This window comes from Poecilia reticulata, linkage group LG6, assembly GCF_000633615.1.
Source record: "Poecilia reticulata strain Guanapo linkage group LG6, Guppy_female_1.0+MT, whole genome shotgun sequence".
Classification (NCBI taxonomy): domain Eukaryota; kingdom Metazoa; phylum Chordata; class Actinopteri; order Cyprinodontiformes; family Poeciliidae; genus Poecilia; species Poecilia reticulata.
This window is the reverse complement of record NC_024336.1, coordinates 3,717,667-3,733,654: the sequence shown is the minus strand read 5'-3', so window position 1 is coordinate 3,733,654 and position 15,988 is coordinate 3,717,667. Positions and strand designations below refer to the sequence as shown.

The following is a 15,988-nucleotide window of genomic DNA, read 5'->3' as shown; positions in this document are numbered from 1 at the left end:
TGGTCATTTCTGCTGCTTACACACTTATCAGTCACCAGAAAATTAAGAAATAAAAAGCACATTCTAGCCCAGGTCAATGAGTTGTGCCCAAAACAAACAAAAAAATTGAGTCATCCATTATTTTTACATGAAACTTTTTCTGTCAAGTAGAAAAAGTGTCTTGGGAGTGACGTCTGGAGCTGTGTAAAGTTGGTCACCTCTGACCATCATTTGCTAAACAACTTTAGAAACTATTTTTAAATGTAGAAACATTAAAACTTACTATTGCAGATCACAATCTCTTGCTCCTTCCAATTTTTTGTACATTTAAAGCAAAATATAAATACATTTTTGCATATTATTTACGTTTCTGTAACATAACTAGCCACTACTTTCCTCTCTGCTGTAGTGACTTGTTTTCATTTTTTTTTAAGCACATTCATGAAAGTTACAATCAGGAGTAAGGAGAAATGGAGAAGCAAAGAAAATACTGTCACAATACACAGGGTAAAATGGAAATACAGCTGATTCACAGTAATACATCAAATTATACAGTTAAAAACAACTATTCTTCTCTTGCCACAAATGAAGCGCGGTTAGCCAGGTTATGCCAAATCCCTCATCCAGCAGCTGATGACATTTTCAGGGGAATATACCCAGCTGAGAGCAAGAGGCAGCCGAGACATAATCCCCTCCAGTCCTACCGACTGGTACTGACCCCAACATAAACACACGGCTGGGGGAAAAAAAACAAAAAACAAAGGTAAATTTAAAACTAACACTATTAATCAAGGCCTTTAGGGAAAATGCATTTTGTTTGTTTGGATCCATCCATCAATCCATTTTCTTCCGCTTATCCGGGGTCGGGTTGCCCCCCGAGGGACACGGTCAAACGCCTTCTCCACGTCCACAAAACACATGTAGACTGGTTGGGCGAACTCCCATGCACCCTCCAGGACCCTGCTGAGGGTGTAGAGCTGGTCCAGCGTTCCACGACCAGGACAAAAACCACACTGCTCTTCCTGAATCCGAGGTTCGACTATCCGACAGACCCTCCTCTCCTGGGCAGATTTTGTTAAAACATATTTATTATTTTACCAGATCAACTGAAATGATAAAATAGTCATTAAGGAGTCAAACAGTATCAAAGCTGCTTTGTATACCCTGCTAGGGTCTTTGTTGTAGCTTTACGCTAACAAACTTTGGCTTCACAGCTGCTCAGCATCCAAAACCAGATGAAATAATTACCTAAACATGCAATAACTCATAACAAAGATGACTAAAGGTCTACAGGAAGAACAAGTCAGAACATTCTGCTACCATGACAGATAGCTAGAAAGCTAGCTAGTTATAGAAGTAGCTAAATAGACAGCTAGATTGATAGCTAGGTAGATAGCTAGCTATATAGCTTGTTAACTAGCTATATAGGTAGATAAATAGGAATGTAGATTAAACTTGAGGCATCTTTCTAAAGTTTGTTTAAAACTGCTTTCAAAGAAGGTCTCCTCTCAAACAAAGTGTTGTTACTGTCCAGGTTCCAGGTTAGAATGTGGAAATCATCTCATGAAAATTAGTGTCAACATCAACGTTGAAAGAAACGGTACACTTCACAGAACTGGGACATTTGCATTTAGAATTTGATTATTTGGTTGAAAAACCATTTCTTGGTAGCAACTTGAAGTATTTTTTTTTGTTTAAAGTGTTAAGAGATCACAGATGTTTTATATACAGATACAATAACATACTCCAAAATTAGCACCAATTGCATTTATCCAACTAACCAACCCTTTATTCACAATGATGGATGGATGGATGTTTTAACAGAATCTTCAGCAAATATTGAACTACTCCTTCAACAGATCTTCGTATAGGCGAACTTAAACAAGATGTTTGCTGTGCAGCAAAATGAACCAGGAAACATGGAGCCATCACTCAGCATGAACCTTCCCACACTAGTGCTTGTGCTGGCCACAGTGATGACCTTTGGCTGTACAACAATTAGCCAACCTGTTTACAGACACCAAGAAGTAGAAAAGAAAAACATGCAAAAGGTCAAAGATGCAGCAAACATTTTATATCGTTGTATAATTGTAAACAAAATAATAATAATAATAATAATAGAAAGGTATATATCAAAATTCATATTTTGCATCCAAAGCAGCCTTTTCATAGATTTACTTCTGGATTGAACATGCAAAATAAAAAATGCAACAAAAGTTTCCAATTTAAAAGAAACACAGTGTTAACTTATTGTACAGTGCTGTGAAATGTGTATTCTTTACTTAATATCGTGTTAAGAGGGGGGTGGTGAAAAAAGGAAGAAATATAAGTGAAAAAATTATCCAGGGCCGAAGGGTGAAAGGGTGAGGAACACATTCCCAGACTAGCAAATCTCCTTGCAGCCATTGTTACGGGACACTCCTGCTAGCACAGCAACCTAAATGTCAGCAGGCTCCAGAGAGCAGGAGAATTAAAGGTGCAAAATCACAGCATGTCTTCTTTCCTTATGAACAGTAAGAGTCTACTGTACTCAAAGAAACCAAGCACAAATGTTGTGTACGCCATATGACAGGTCCAAAACCAGGGTGAGCAATTTGTCCAAAACTGCCATGTGAGTAACTATGACTACCATTCAGGGTCATATTATTAATATTTAAGCTAAGAAACTAAATACAAACAAGATATGAATTGATATGGCAACACCATTCAAACAATCATGAATGCAGAGAAGTGAAAATGGCAAGAATTAACAAATGTAAATAAACATGTAAATGTTCAAAACACAAACACAAATGAAAACCACATCACCCTGGGATCATGACAGAAAGTTATCTTTTAACTTCTGATAAATTCTTTGAAAACCGATGAGTTTGCAAGGCCAACATAAAGTTTATGCAAAGACCTAATATTTAATGTTTATTTATTGTTTCTATAACTTCTGCAATTCATTCTGTCCTGGTAATGCAAACGTTCTGAGGTGAATCCTGACCGCTGTTTGTTTCATTAGAGATTGTTTAATTGTAAACTTTTATTAAAAAAATTAAAAATTAATTTGATTTCAGTCAGTTTTGTCAAAATAATGTATATCACAGTAAATAACAGAATGTAGTGTCGTAAGACAAGTAGTTTTTTTGGGGGGGTTTCTTATCGACTGACTTAAAGGCAACATGGAGAGAACACAGTTATTTATAGAATGAGACTTGGACAGTGGGTAGCACTCCCATCAGGAACACAGTGTCTGTTTATGCTGCATTTTCACAAAAGCAACAACATTGAAGTCATAAGCTTTTAAGTCTTAAGTCTCAAAGCTAAATATAAGAAATGATTTGGTTTGTCATTTTATTCTGTTTGCAATTAGGGAGGAACAAACAACATTTTGTTTCTGCGAGCTCAAAGCAAACAGAGAGTCAGAAGCCAGAGAATATGAAGCAAGTTTGAGCTGAATGTGGAGTGATTATTAACTTGTGCTACTTTGAATTGTAGTTATTGGGACTTTTCGTTACCCACTACTGACCCTATGCAACTTCGTCACCTCGTCATGTTGACATCGGGATGTGACACCTGGTGTATTGAATGGTCTTGATTGTTTTCCCAAGTTGTTGTCACCAATGCAGCCATGGCTTCTACTTGTTCAAGTCGATCTAATTTGTCTGTACAGGTAGCAGACCTTGTTGGGGCTCAAAAGTTGGAACTAGCTTAGAAACGGATCCATACCTTCTCCCTTATGTTAGTCGATTTGATCAAATCTCCAACATACCACTATGTCATAAACTGTGTCTTCCCTTACAATCGGGGGAGACTTAAAAGTGAACAGAAGTCTAGATGCTAACCAGTTCTGTCGTACATGCTAGGCTACATTGGCTACAAATAACATTCCACCAAAAACTAAAAGTGGCTGGAAAACAGATTTTTATCTCCATTTTTTGGCATAAAAATATACAGTTAGTCAGTCTACAGACAATCAAATCGCACACCAAGTGCAGCCCTGAAAGGTCAATTAAAGTATCACAAAATATTTAGACTACAATCGAACGTGATCTCACAGACACTTAAGGAGCCACTGATGATGTTAACATGGGGTTAGCGCCAGCTGCTAACGCTTACAAAGGAAAGACGAGTATTTAGAGAGCGGCGGATAGATAGTGGCGACAGAGAGAGAAACAAAGTGACTTCATGTTTTCCATGATTCCACCACGAGACAGAGCCACTAATATGTAAATATGAAGAAGGGTACAAATTTCAGCTTCCCAAGATGCTCAATGAAAAATGGGGACATTTTTGAGAATTAGTGTAATCCATTTAGGGCTGCAATTAATTATTAGCTATTGGTTTGTCTAGTGATTAATTGATTAATCAGATTTTAAAAATTGGCACATTTTACAGATTTGTCATTTAAACAACATTAGAAATACATTAAAAGAAAGAAACTTTTTTTTTTTGGCAGAATTTGAGACAGACAAACATGTAAAAAAGTTTTTTCCCCCCCTCAATCTTAAATGCAAAACGTATTTATTTTTGTACAATTTTGGCTTAATTAACGCTCTGATTGTGTTGTTCTTTCAGCAATTGGCCTTGTTTATTTTTATTTTTTAGTCTGCGCACTCCAGTTAACGATTAATCGATTACTCAATTAGTTGACGACAAATTTCAATCATCAATTTGTCGTGATTAATCGTTTCACCCCTAAATCCATTATATCCAGCCAAAGTGCCTATTAAAACGTATTTTGGGAACTTCATGGGAGATATGTCAACCAATTGAATACCAAGGCTGTAATTTACATCCGATCCAGCAGAGAACTCCAGCTAAATAAAGAACAGGAGATACCAACCCTCTCAGAGGTAGATCCCTGAGTGGCAGCTGCAACATGATACAAAAGTCCAAACAGGATGAAGTAGACAAGGAGGGTGCCAGGAGGTAAAGACACATAGGAAATGACCCAGGCCAAGGGTGGACTATTCCTGTGTTGACGACTTCTGTTGTGAATGTTTAGGACATTTCCCTGCTTGAAGATGTTTTATTTTAAAAAATGGATCATTAGCAGGCTCATAAAGAGCTTCATGGAAGGTTTCTAAGATTGTAGAACTAATTAAAGCAGCGTGACGGAGCGGGGAAATGCGTAGACCATATGGGATTCTGTCCGTCAACAACCGTTACTGGAAAGTGAAGAGTAAAGGACAGGAGTGGCGGGAACAGAGCGAATCCAGAACAGCTTCCCAGCAAATCAGGACAATTTCAGGCTGTGCTTAACAGTAAGCATGAAAACACAGACTGATTCCCAGACTGAGATAAAATAGGAAGCCGTAGTAACCTCTGGTGTCCACAGGTTCAATGTTGGTTATCTAAATGCTAAGGTTCACAGACAGTCCACCTCTTTTTGTCGGTGTGTTTAGATTAGCCTGTAATTCTAAAACATAGCAAACAATCGACGTCATCGTTCACAACTTCTCCTTCTGTTCGCTGATTGGCCCGTTTGAAATTTTACTGGAGGAATCCAAGTCAATGGGAGAAATTCCAGATGGAGCACCAAAGGGAGATGAGAATCGAGCAAAATTGCGTAGGTAGACTAACAAGGGTCTAAATTTAAAGAGAATGAACTTAGTCGTTGTAGTAGCTTTAGCTGGAATATCAACGTTTGAAAATAGACACGTTTAGAAATAAAAGTCTGTCATGGCGCTTCGTTAAAACTACCAGAAGAAATTTCAGAATTGCAATAACATATAAAAAAGATAAATAAAACACAATATCATCCACCATTTTTATGCTCTGATTTATGAAATCAAATGACAAAACAATGTTTTTCTCAGTGATTTGCTGTTATCGTCATCGCTGTGAATCTTAGCTGGAACAATCGGTGCTCAAGGTCATCTCGTCTGGAACATCAAGGCGCTGCGCCGAAATTAAATCTAATGTTCGTCTCTAGTTAATTTAATGTGAGATGGTGCTTTTTATTTTGTACAGAATGTTCCAGACCACACACCCGGACACTTCAAATTCAGCAGATTTTTTTTTTTCTTTTTTTTTTTTTCCTTTTCACTACTTTTTAAGCAGTAATCTCACAACAGGACAGGAACTGTTGCACATTTAACCACAATCAATGAGAACCCCCAGTTGCCTAATTCTCAAATTTCCCCTTTTTGGACACAGAAATGTGTTGTTCTGCAGTGAGCTGCGAAGACAGTTTGCTCGGCTCAATGTTCAGACGTACGAGACATGAAGAAAGTGGTCAGAGAAAAGAAAGAGCCAGGTCAAGGACGAGAGAAAGTTTTGGTGGCCATGGTTACACTGTTTGATGTAACTGGTGGAAAACTGAGGTAAACACAAGCAGGAGGGAGTTTGCTGTGTCATGCTGAGCACCGGACAGAACTACACCGACACTGATCCCATTATTTCCTTCTATTTACCATCTTATTCTACAAAAAAATAAAATTAAATAAACATTATGTGCGGCGTTTGGTGAAAATATTCATGCTCACAAGAACTCTCCTCAGACTTACAATTGACAGGCAACACAGTCTAATTTTGAGCATCACTAAAAAGGCTAAACTCACTGTTTAGTTTTGTTGTGAGGTCAGAAGTCAACCCTAACCAATTGTTGTCCAAACTTTTTGCTACAGTTTTGGCCACAAAACTGTTTTTTTTAAAGGGGCAGTATAACATAAAATCAACTTTTTATTAGCTTTACATCATGTTTTAATGTTATTGCCTAATCAAAATCATACCTGGAGTGTTGCTTTGATTCTTTCCTGCATGTTTGAGAAACCTCAGCTGTTCCAAACACCTGGCTGGACCTAGCCCCGCCTACTGAGCTCATTCAGACTAGCCAGCAGCAATAAGCCAACACCTGGTGAAACGACACATCAGAGCTCACTATAGGAGACACTTTTCAGTGAAACTCTGGTAAAAATGTTACTAAAGGGTTAATAGAGGAGCCATGGTGTGATGACTTACTGAAGGCAGAGTTTCAGAACAGGAGTTTCTTAAAGAGACAGAGGTCCAATTTCAAGGCCTTAAATTACGAAGTCAAATTTTTTTCCAAGTCATATTTGACAACTGAAAGGTAATATAGTTAACTGATTGTGCTACGAAAAGGCACTATGTTCCTGGAAAATACATAATACCCCTTTTAACTAAGAATACAGAAAAAGTAAATATTTATTTTTATCAAACACACAATATCACAAAAAATAAAACAAAATAAAATAAAGAAAAACTCCATTATATGGTTTTTATCAGCTGGTTCTGGTGAGTCTTAAAACAGCTTTGTCTGTAAAAAAGTAAATGACTTAAAAACGTGATTTTCTTTTTCACCAGTCTTAGCCGTGAAGCTGTCGGTAAACCATGTTTGTGCTGCATAGTTTCCTCATGGCAGCCTTTTCTCTAATACATAGTGCCGAGAAGTCGTTTAATTCAGCTTCAGTTTCAAAACAACCTTCTCATCTTGCAGGAGCTGAGAGATGTTACATCACACCTCAATACAAATTTACCAGAGGATAGTTGGGTTGTGACCAAGTTAGAGTTCCCATGCTGAAAGGGGCTATTAATAAAGTACATGGAGAGCCCAGAGGAATGATCGGCTCCCCACCAGCGGGTCGAGGTTGTGTATCCAGTGACCCGTCGTCTAATTGTGTAAACATCGAGTCGTACAGTTTAGAAGATGGCTATCCTGGTTGGTGACTAAACGTATGTAAACTTTTGAATTCAAGAGGAAAAAAATATCTCTTAAAAATATTCTTTAAAGTTTTCTGGCAGCTAGGAAATAGAAATAATTTTGGTAATTCTAACTGACCTAAATCAAGAACGGTTTGGTCAGATTTAACTTCAGGCAGTGAGAAAAAAAACCCATGTATGTTATGTTTCTTTTTAGTCAGTTATGTAAATATCTTGGTTCCAGCTGTAGATCTATTTCATTAAGTCAAACTAAATAAATCAAATTTACTCATTGTCTGATAAAAAATAAAAATAAATCAGCTTCAGGTTTGTCTTCAGTTCCCTACCAAGCAGCAACACTTTCACTTTACAGAAAAGATTTGGAGAGTCGATCCTTCATTTACATAAGAATGTTTAAGACAAAGACTCTACAGCTCAGCAGACGGATTTGGTTTATGTTGTCACATGACACAAACTTCAGAATATGAAGTGGCTGAAATAATTTTGCAGTTTCTCACATTAAGTCTCATTTTTCTTTCTCTAAAACAGAAAACTACAGACTTCAATTTCCAAAAAGCTTTTGTGTTTTTATTATTTTAGGATTTGAACATTTGTCAAGAAAATTAAACAACCAAAAAACAAAAATAGTTTTGTTTGATCAATTTTTCCAACAACGTTTATCCCCACTAATAAACTCACTTCCTGTCGCTAGCTGACCCGAGGGGCTAAAAAAAAAAGAACGTAAAATGAACATTCTGAGCAGTTTCTTTACACATTAGTCACTCCAGATCCTTCTTACACTACTAACCAACACAAACATTTGAAAGTCATCCAAAAACAGTTGTCCAAAAATATATTTTGGCCAGATTTTACATCGAACTGATGAAATTCATTCATTAGGGTAGAAATCAGAAAAAAGTATATTATTTAACATATTTAACACTGCAGGAGTCAGTGGATGGAGCTGCACTTTAAGTTAGCAAAGTTACCACAAAAAAATATTTTAAGGTTTTGAAAAAGCAGCAGCAGCCTCAGAAATGTTGAATACTACTTTCCTCGACCAGTTTTCTCTGATTATATAAACTAAGCAGGACTGTGTGATAATTTACACTGCAACTCATACCTCCTTCTTCAAAAACATATCTTCATTTAAGCGGTGAAGTTTTACTTCACCAGCATTTAGTACCTGACTCAGAGAGGAACCTACGGGTTCTTTGCTGTGAACCTCATCTTTGTGCCGGGCCTGTGGCCCTCCGGCTCCGGGTGGACGGTCCTGAAGGTCAGGTTGATGCGCGGGCCCCGGTCATGGTATTCCTTTGCCACTTGATGCTGATGAAGAGAAAGAGACTGATGAGGAAAGCATCTGAAATGCTCCAGGAAGAGTCTGATAAAGTATCGGGAAAGTGGGCAAGTGTCTGCTAATGTGCAACACTTACAGCTGCAGAATGTAACTTTTATAAAAATATATATATTCTTTTTACACATTTGCTAAAACTGTCATTATGTTGTGACGGTATAAAATGAGACAGATAATCTGTGTAAAGGTGGCTTATTGCCGTCTGAAGAAATGAACTGCTCCTGATGGAAAAACAACCAATCAGGGCCAGGGGGAGGGAGGGTCTTAGCGCTGTCAATCAACCGCATGATCCCGCTACTAAATGTGCTAATGGTGGAGAAACAACTTACCATTCCAGGAAAACCGTTACTGCCATCATTGGTGGCTATGCTAACTAGTTTTTAGCATTCAAAACAGAAGCTGTGGGATCAGCAGTGCGTACAAGAGCATGATTGACAGCACTAAGACCATGACTGACAGCACTAAGACCCTCTTCCTGGCTCTGATTGGTTGTTTCTGATTAGAACAGGGAGAAGGATTTTAAATAAATGATGGGTTCAATTGGTTTAATCTGAGGAATAATCCGTCTCAACATAAATGTCCCTCTTTGTCTTTAACTCCACAGTTAAGACCATTATGTTACCTCTCTGAGTTATCTAAAATGCAAAGATTCTCAAATTCAACACTGTTTCATAAAATTCAGCGTCATACAGTAAAACCATCTGAGCCTCAGCTCTTCCTGGTATCTACGAAAGTCAACACCGCTCCGCCATTTTGATGAAACATCCGAGTCTATTAAAAAAGAAAGGTGGGAAAAAAAAAGCAAAAGTAGAAAACAAGAAACAGTGGCGTGAAATAAATGGCATCCACCAACAAGACTTACTTATTCACCTCTCAGCCTAAGTAAATGTCATTCACTCTTAGATCAGCTTATTTACAGTATGTGGACCTTTGGTGATCCAGTATGCTTGTTGATCCTTTAAATCTTCTACACACACTCACACTAGCATAAAGCACAACTTACTCTGTTTTTAAAACGGAGCCCTTTAAGCAGGGCAGACATTCAGACTCTCACTGCTGATTAATGACCTGAGTGATCTCCTCTCCCTGAACTCAATCTAAAGCTCCACTGATGCCTTTGTTGGGTCAGCTGGAGAGACGTCAACATAAAACAGCCCTGACCTTATCTTATGTTCTGTTAGCGCTCGCAGCTTTTTCCCTGGCTCTTTACTTTCCACGTGTTTTATTCTCTTGCTCTTTAGTTTGTCACTTTACGACTCCACTAATTCTGTTTAATGAGAGGGAAACAAATGGAAAGCTTTGAAAAAAAAAAAAAAAAGAAACCTCATGGGGGAGTACAAGCAGTGTTCATACAATTTTTTATGTGAACGTGTGCTAACAATATTAAGAGCTTTCGTGCACAATGACAATGAATCCATTCTAATTCTGATTCTATGTGGCGTTCCTCATGGCACTGTTTATGAGCCTCTGCTATTGTGACCCAGAAATGTTGCTTTCATGATTAAACTCCACCACTTTTTACATAAACAAAAATCACAAAAGATTACAAAAATTCAGATTTTAACATATAAACATATTTTCACAGTTTTTTTTTTTTTCATGTCATCTTTTTTTTTTTTAAGTAACTGTATGGCACCGATTGTAGAAATAATTAAATGATGATGCTAATAGCGCTTTGTAGTTTACTTTAAAACGGCTGCTGAGTGCTTTATTTTGCTTCAAAAAACACAAAACTCTCATAAAGTTTGGCATTTATAAGCTTTCTGTGATTTTTTTTCCTAAACAAAGTGAAATAAATCAACCCTTAATGACACAATGCATTAACCTTTGTTTTTGTCACAAAGCTATGATTTTACCCATGTGAAATTATCCTGCAAACCGTATCATACCCTCACTCTATTGCGCACTTTAAGTTTCCTCCACTAATTTAAACCAAGAAGCTGCCTGAGTCTAAAATAAATGTCTCTTCTTGAAAGGTGAGGCTTTAAACTCCCTGGGAGGAGCAGATCTGTCCTGGCCGCCCGTCAGTGGTGGAAAGAACTCAGTCAAAGCACATGACTATTTACTGTAAACATTGAGGCTTGGTTGTGGAAATTTTGCACTCTTGATTAAAACTGAGTTAAAACCTGCCTGCCAGTCGTCCTGCGTGGCTCCCTCCATCAGCAGCAGAGTCCCGTGGCTCAGAGGAATCCGGATTCGCTCCACATACGTGTAGTCGCCGTTGTCCTCCTGACATGGAAGCAGATCGATGCAAAACACGGACCGAGAGTTATAAACTCAGACCTTTAAATCAGAGTGTGTAAAGGAATACCTTTGACTTCAAATGAGCGAGAACCAGCAAACGATTTTAAATACACTTATAATACAAAATGCCAGGTTTTTAGTATTAAGTTCTCTATTTATCAGAATTTCCAAAACAGAAGATGATTTATGGATCTCTTTGTTTCTTGTCTTATAGATTGGAAACACTCACTCTATCTATCTTATTTTTTTATTTTTTATTTTTTTACAAAGTTTTAAAAATGTCTTTATTTCAAACCCCAAAAATAAAAATAAAAACAGTGGTTCTGTAAAAATGAAAAAATTCCTATAGTAGATATTTAACTTTTTTCCTCAACAGGCCATGTAATTTTTGCGGCTCTAAACGAGTTTCATTTCACTGGAATGAGAGTGAAAATGGCTATATGGATTGCTAAGGTGGGGTCTCCTGATTTATATCTAAAGCATCTTACCCGCTGAAACTTGCATTCAGAGAAATTAACAGCCTTTTCACCTGACTTCAGCTGTAATTAAAATTACATTTTCCCTAAATGTGAGCCAAATTTTGGCCCTGATGCCCAAACCAAACTGAAGATTAAAAAGCAAAAAAAAACAAACAAAAAAAAGACAAATAAGTGACAGATCTAACAGAATATTTTTAGGGAACTGTAAATCTAGTGTTCTGCCAACAAACTGGTCCTAAAAGTGAGCAGAAATTTATAAAAAGAAGAGTTTCTGTAGGTTTCACCAAATCAAATTTAAGACTTTTTAAAGTCACCACGGATGGAATTGAAGTCCTATGTGTACGCAGAAATGTACGAACATTGTACAGCCAATGACAGTCTCAAAACAGCTACCTAGCTAGCAAGAGAATACTGAGGCTACTTAGCGGTAGCCTCAACCACAATATGCTTCTGTTGGTCTGAAACGCCACAGAAATGCACAAACATCATCCAGCCCACGGGAGATAAATTTAAGCAAAAAATGCTAGCTAGTTAGCAAGGATATATTAGCAGCTAGTTAGTGAAAGCCTCAACCGTAACACATGTCCGTAGAGCCGAGTGTTGCTCAAACTTTTACCTGACAGAAAAATCCCACAAGAAAAAGAAAAATAGAGAATATACAAGATCAAACAATCCAAAATTTAAAACCTGTGATTGACGTATTTAAGGCCAACTTGGTCTTTTTTAGTTTATTCAAGACATTTTTAAGGCTTTAAATGTAGACACGTGAATTTAAAACTTTTTTAAGGACGTGCGGGCACGCTGCTTAATAACCATGTGTAAAAATGAAGCAAATAGTAAATATTTGAGAAAGGGGAAAGCAGCTGTCGTCGCCCTGATCTCACCATTGAAGGCTGCTTGCGAAGGCTGAACGCTCTGGTGTCGCCCAGACTCAGAGACGCGATGGTGGGTTTGGCGCCCAAAGAGGCCTCGTCGTCGCTGTGCCAGCCGATGCTGTCGTGTCCGTCTCGATACAAGTTACACAGCAGCGAGTTGAAGGTGCAGCCGCTGGCCTGCTCCACCGCCTCTCTGAGGGCGACCAGAAGCGGATGCCACTACGTGGAGAGGAGGAGGAGGAGGAGACGATGATAAAATGTTTCAAGATGGGAATATTGAGAACATGGTCACAGAGCTGTTAATCTACGGTGGAGTATCGGGAACTAAAACAAAAAATAATTCTGAGAATAAAGTTATAATTTTACAATAATAATATATCATACAAGAAAAAAAAATGATGAAATTAAACGAGAATACGCTCATAACACTACAACTTTATTCTGGTAAATTATAGTTCTCGTACTTTGACTTGGATCTCGTATTATTTTGACTTAATTTTAATAGTATTATGGCTTTATTCTCATAATATTATGACTTTATTCTTGTATTTTCACTTTTTCTTTGCATGGCCCTAATTGTAAATCTGTCAAAATAAATAAATAAAGAAATATGCGACAAGAAATTAAGATAAAAACACAGCTGTGTGAAATAAATTTGGGTGTTCTTTCACTTCACCCCAAAACTTCAGTAAAATGTAAAATGATATTACATCACAGATCATCACAAAGCAGCAGAAACCGCTTTGTATTGGAAAAAAATACCCTAAAAAATGCAAAAAAAATAATTATTATTCATTTTTAAGAAAGGAACATGAACATTCCATTGCCTAAAAGGGAATAATGCAGCATTGCTTTAGTGGACGCTTGATCATTTGTAGCAAATAATCCATAAAAATACCTCCAACATCAACATGTGAATAGCTCAGGCCTTTCTGCTCACTTATCAATGCAGTGTGGAGCTGAACTGTTGATTACTTTTTGGATTCACCGATGAACAGCTGGACAGCGAAGGCGCTTAACAGATTTTTCTTAAACAGAATTTGAAGTTAAAACTATGAGATGAGTTGAGGAAATAATAAATCATGTATATATTTCTGTTCAGTTTTTGCTCACTTACTGTTCTGACTGTGCTGTTCTTTCAGCAAATGGCCTTTTTTAAGAGTCTGTAAACTCCAGTTAACAATTAATTGATTACTGGTTTCAATAATCGATTGATCTCGATTAATCAGATCAGTCTGATTAATCGTTTCAGGCCTGATTAATCATTTCAGGTACCTGTGTGTTGGCAGCCATAGTGGAGCGAGAGTATGTATACGGTAACTCTCCGAACCAGCAGGTGAGCCTGGGCTCTTCATACGCCTCACCTGGACAAATAGAAACAATCAAAGCGTCACAATAATGTTTATTAGAGCGAAAGCATTTAATTATTTTTTTGCTTTTTAAAAATTCAATGCACTTCTTTAACACAAACATCAAAACTGTGGCAAGCCTTAAAATCCTTTCTGAATTTACTTCACAGAAAACAGCAGCAATTTCAAAATAAAGGCATCCCTAATGTCTTTAAACAATATCAGTAAATAAATGTAACCTTTTCGAGTTGAACAGAACAGGAAGAGAACTGGTCCTAAATGGGGTTTTTTTGCTTCTGGCAAACCATTTTGCCACCTAAGCGTGTTTCCAGCCGACGGCAGAGCGAAGCGGACGACCGAATCTAATTCGACTCTCGTTCACTTGTTGCCTTTGGGCCTCTCCCGAGAAACGATTCTCTGGCTCTTTGCTTATTTTGGCCGATCCTCTGGTACAGAAACACGGTCAAACCAAAACAAACTGCATGACAGGCCATCACTTGTACTGGGACTGAATTATGACAGGACCCCGGGAACGAGCGCTTATAAATTTGAGAAGGAATTTAAACACTTCTTCCATAAAAAGACGGGATCAGAGGGAAAGAAAAAGTTAGAAGTCTGTATGTGGCTTAATTTAGACGCCAAGTGGATGGAAAAACTGAGTCAGAGCATTAAAGTGGCTCAGTAAAAAAACAGACAAAAATATTAGCAATAAGTATTTTAAAGATAAAAAATACCTTTGTAAAAATACCTCACGTTTGATTTTAATTACGTTTTCCGGTCAACCGCGATTCCGAAATTGTGTTGTTTCTTTTTACATTAGTGTAGTAGCGACGATGGTTTGTGCCCATTTGTAATGGAAACGCAGGCTGTGTTAATGAAATCAGACGGAAAATAACATTCTAAGTCCATTTACAGATGAACAAGTTTACAATCCTGTGGTCCAAATGGGCAGCCCGTGTGCAAGAATAATGGAAAGATTTTTGCACACGGGTTGGTTCATTTTACAGGAAGTCTGTTTGCGACCCAACTTCCTTGATTTTATCCACGCAGAAACAACGTCTGTTCAGACTTGTTCTCTCTTCAGTTTGTTGTTGTTTTCTGGTGTTTCTTCCTTCCCTTCCCCCTGGCTAAAGATGACAATACTTTATTAAAAAAAGGAAATGCTAAAGTGGAAGAAGACAGCCTGGAACTGTGACCCTGAGGCCATATAAAGCTTTTTATAATCTCAATGTTTCAAAAAGAAAGAATAATACAAACAAAATGGCAGAAACAAAAGCACATCTTTCAGCAGATCCTTAAAACAACACCATACGTATGTTGTTGACAAAGAATGAAGACCTTATAAAACCTGACCCTGACCTCTCACCCCCCACTAGGCTTACATTATCCTGCTGTCACGTCTGAAGCGGCGCTGTCGCGGAGCTACTCATCAGATGGATGAGAGCCAGCAGGGAGGGAAAGGAGACTGGAGGGAAAAGTGCGGCTTCAGCTCAACATGATGCCTTCATACAGAGTGAATATTGTGGTTTTATCCAATTTAATCAATAAACCAAGTTCATTTGCACATTTCAGCAACAAAGTTCAAAGTGTTTTATATCTTGAAAGCTTCAAGCTTCTCTTTCTTTTTTTTACAGTCGTCAATTGTGAGTAACATTTTGTCGAGTGTCATCGTCAAAATCATCTCAACACACCGGACATGTTGGTCGACGTTCCAGTTATTATGGGAAATAATAAATCATGTATAAATTAAGGCAACTCTGATTAATAACTCTGTTAGACAAACATCTGCGAAACCTGAAGTAAACAAACGTTTAAATGCGAACCCAAAGCAAAAAGCTGAACTACTAAAGCTATTCTAGATTATAAACTATGCAATTCCCCCCCCCCCCACACATTGTGCCCAGATGGTCTGGAGTTGGTCCTGCTGGTACCCACCCAGTCTGTAGTTAGTCTTCTGGGACCACGGCAGCTCCGCTAGCAGCTTACTGAACATCCAGTCAGCCTCCTCTGGTGTGAGGAACCCGGGCCGCAGCCGCATCCTGAACACATTCAAAA

At 37.9% G+C, this 15,988-nt stretch overlaps 1 protein-coding gene across 1 annotated transcript in view; it reads right to left on the bottom strand.

The window, feature by feature from the left end:
* Positions 1-8,199: 8,199 nt before the first annotated feature.
* alkbh3 (alkB homolog 3, alpha-ketoglutarate dependent dioxygenase) overlaps positions 8,200-15,988 on the bottom strand; it is a 10,368-nt gene continuing 2,579 nt past the window's right edge. Inside the window, exons 6-10 of the mRNA XM_008410760.2 lie at positions 15,869-15,972; positions 13,860-13,948; positions 12,594-12,803; positions 11,117-11,215; positions 8,200-8,958 (exon numbers count right to left, since the gene is read on the bottom strand). Of these exons, the coding sequence (XP_008408982.1) occupies positions 8,833-8,958; positions 11,117-11,215; positions 12,594-12,803; positions 13,860-13,948; positions 15,869-15,972 (628 nt within the window). The 3' untranslated portion in view covers positions 8,200-8,832. The remainder of the gene's footprint in view (positions 8,959-11,116; positions 11,216-12,593; positions 12,804-13,859; positions 13,949-15,868; positions 15,973-15,988) is intronic.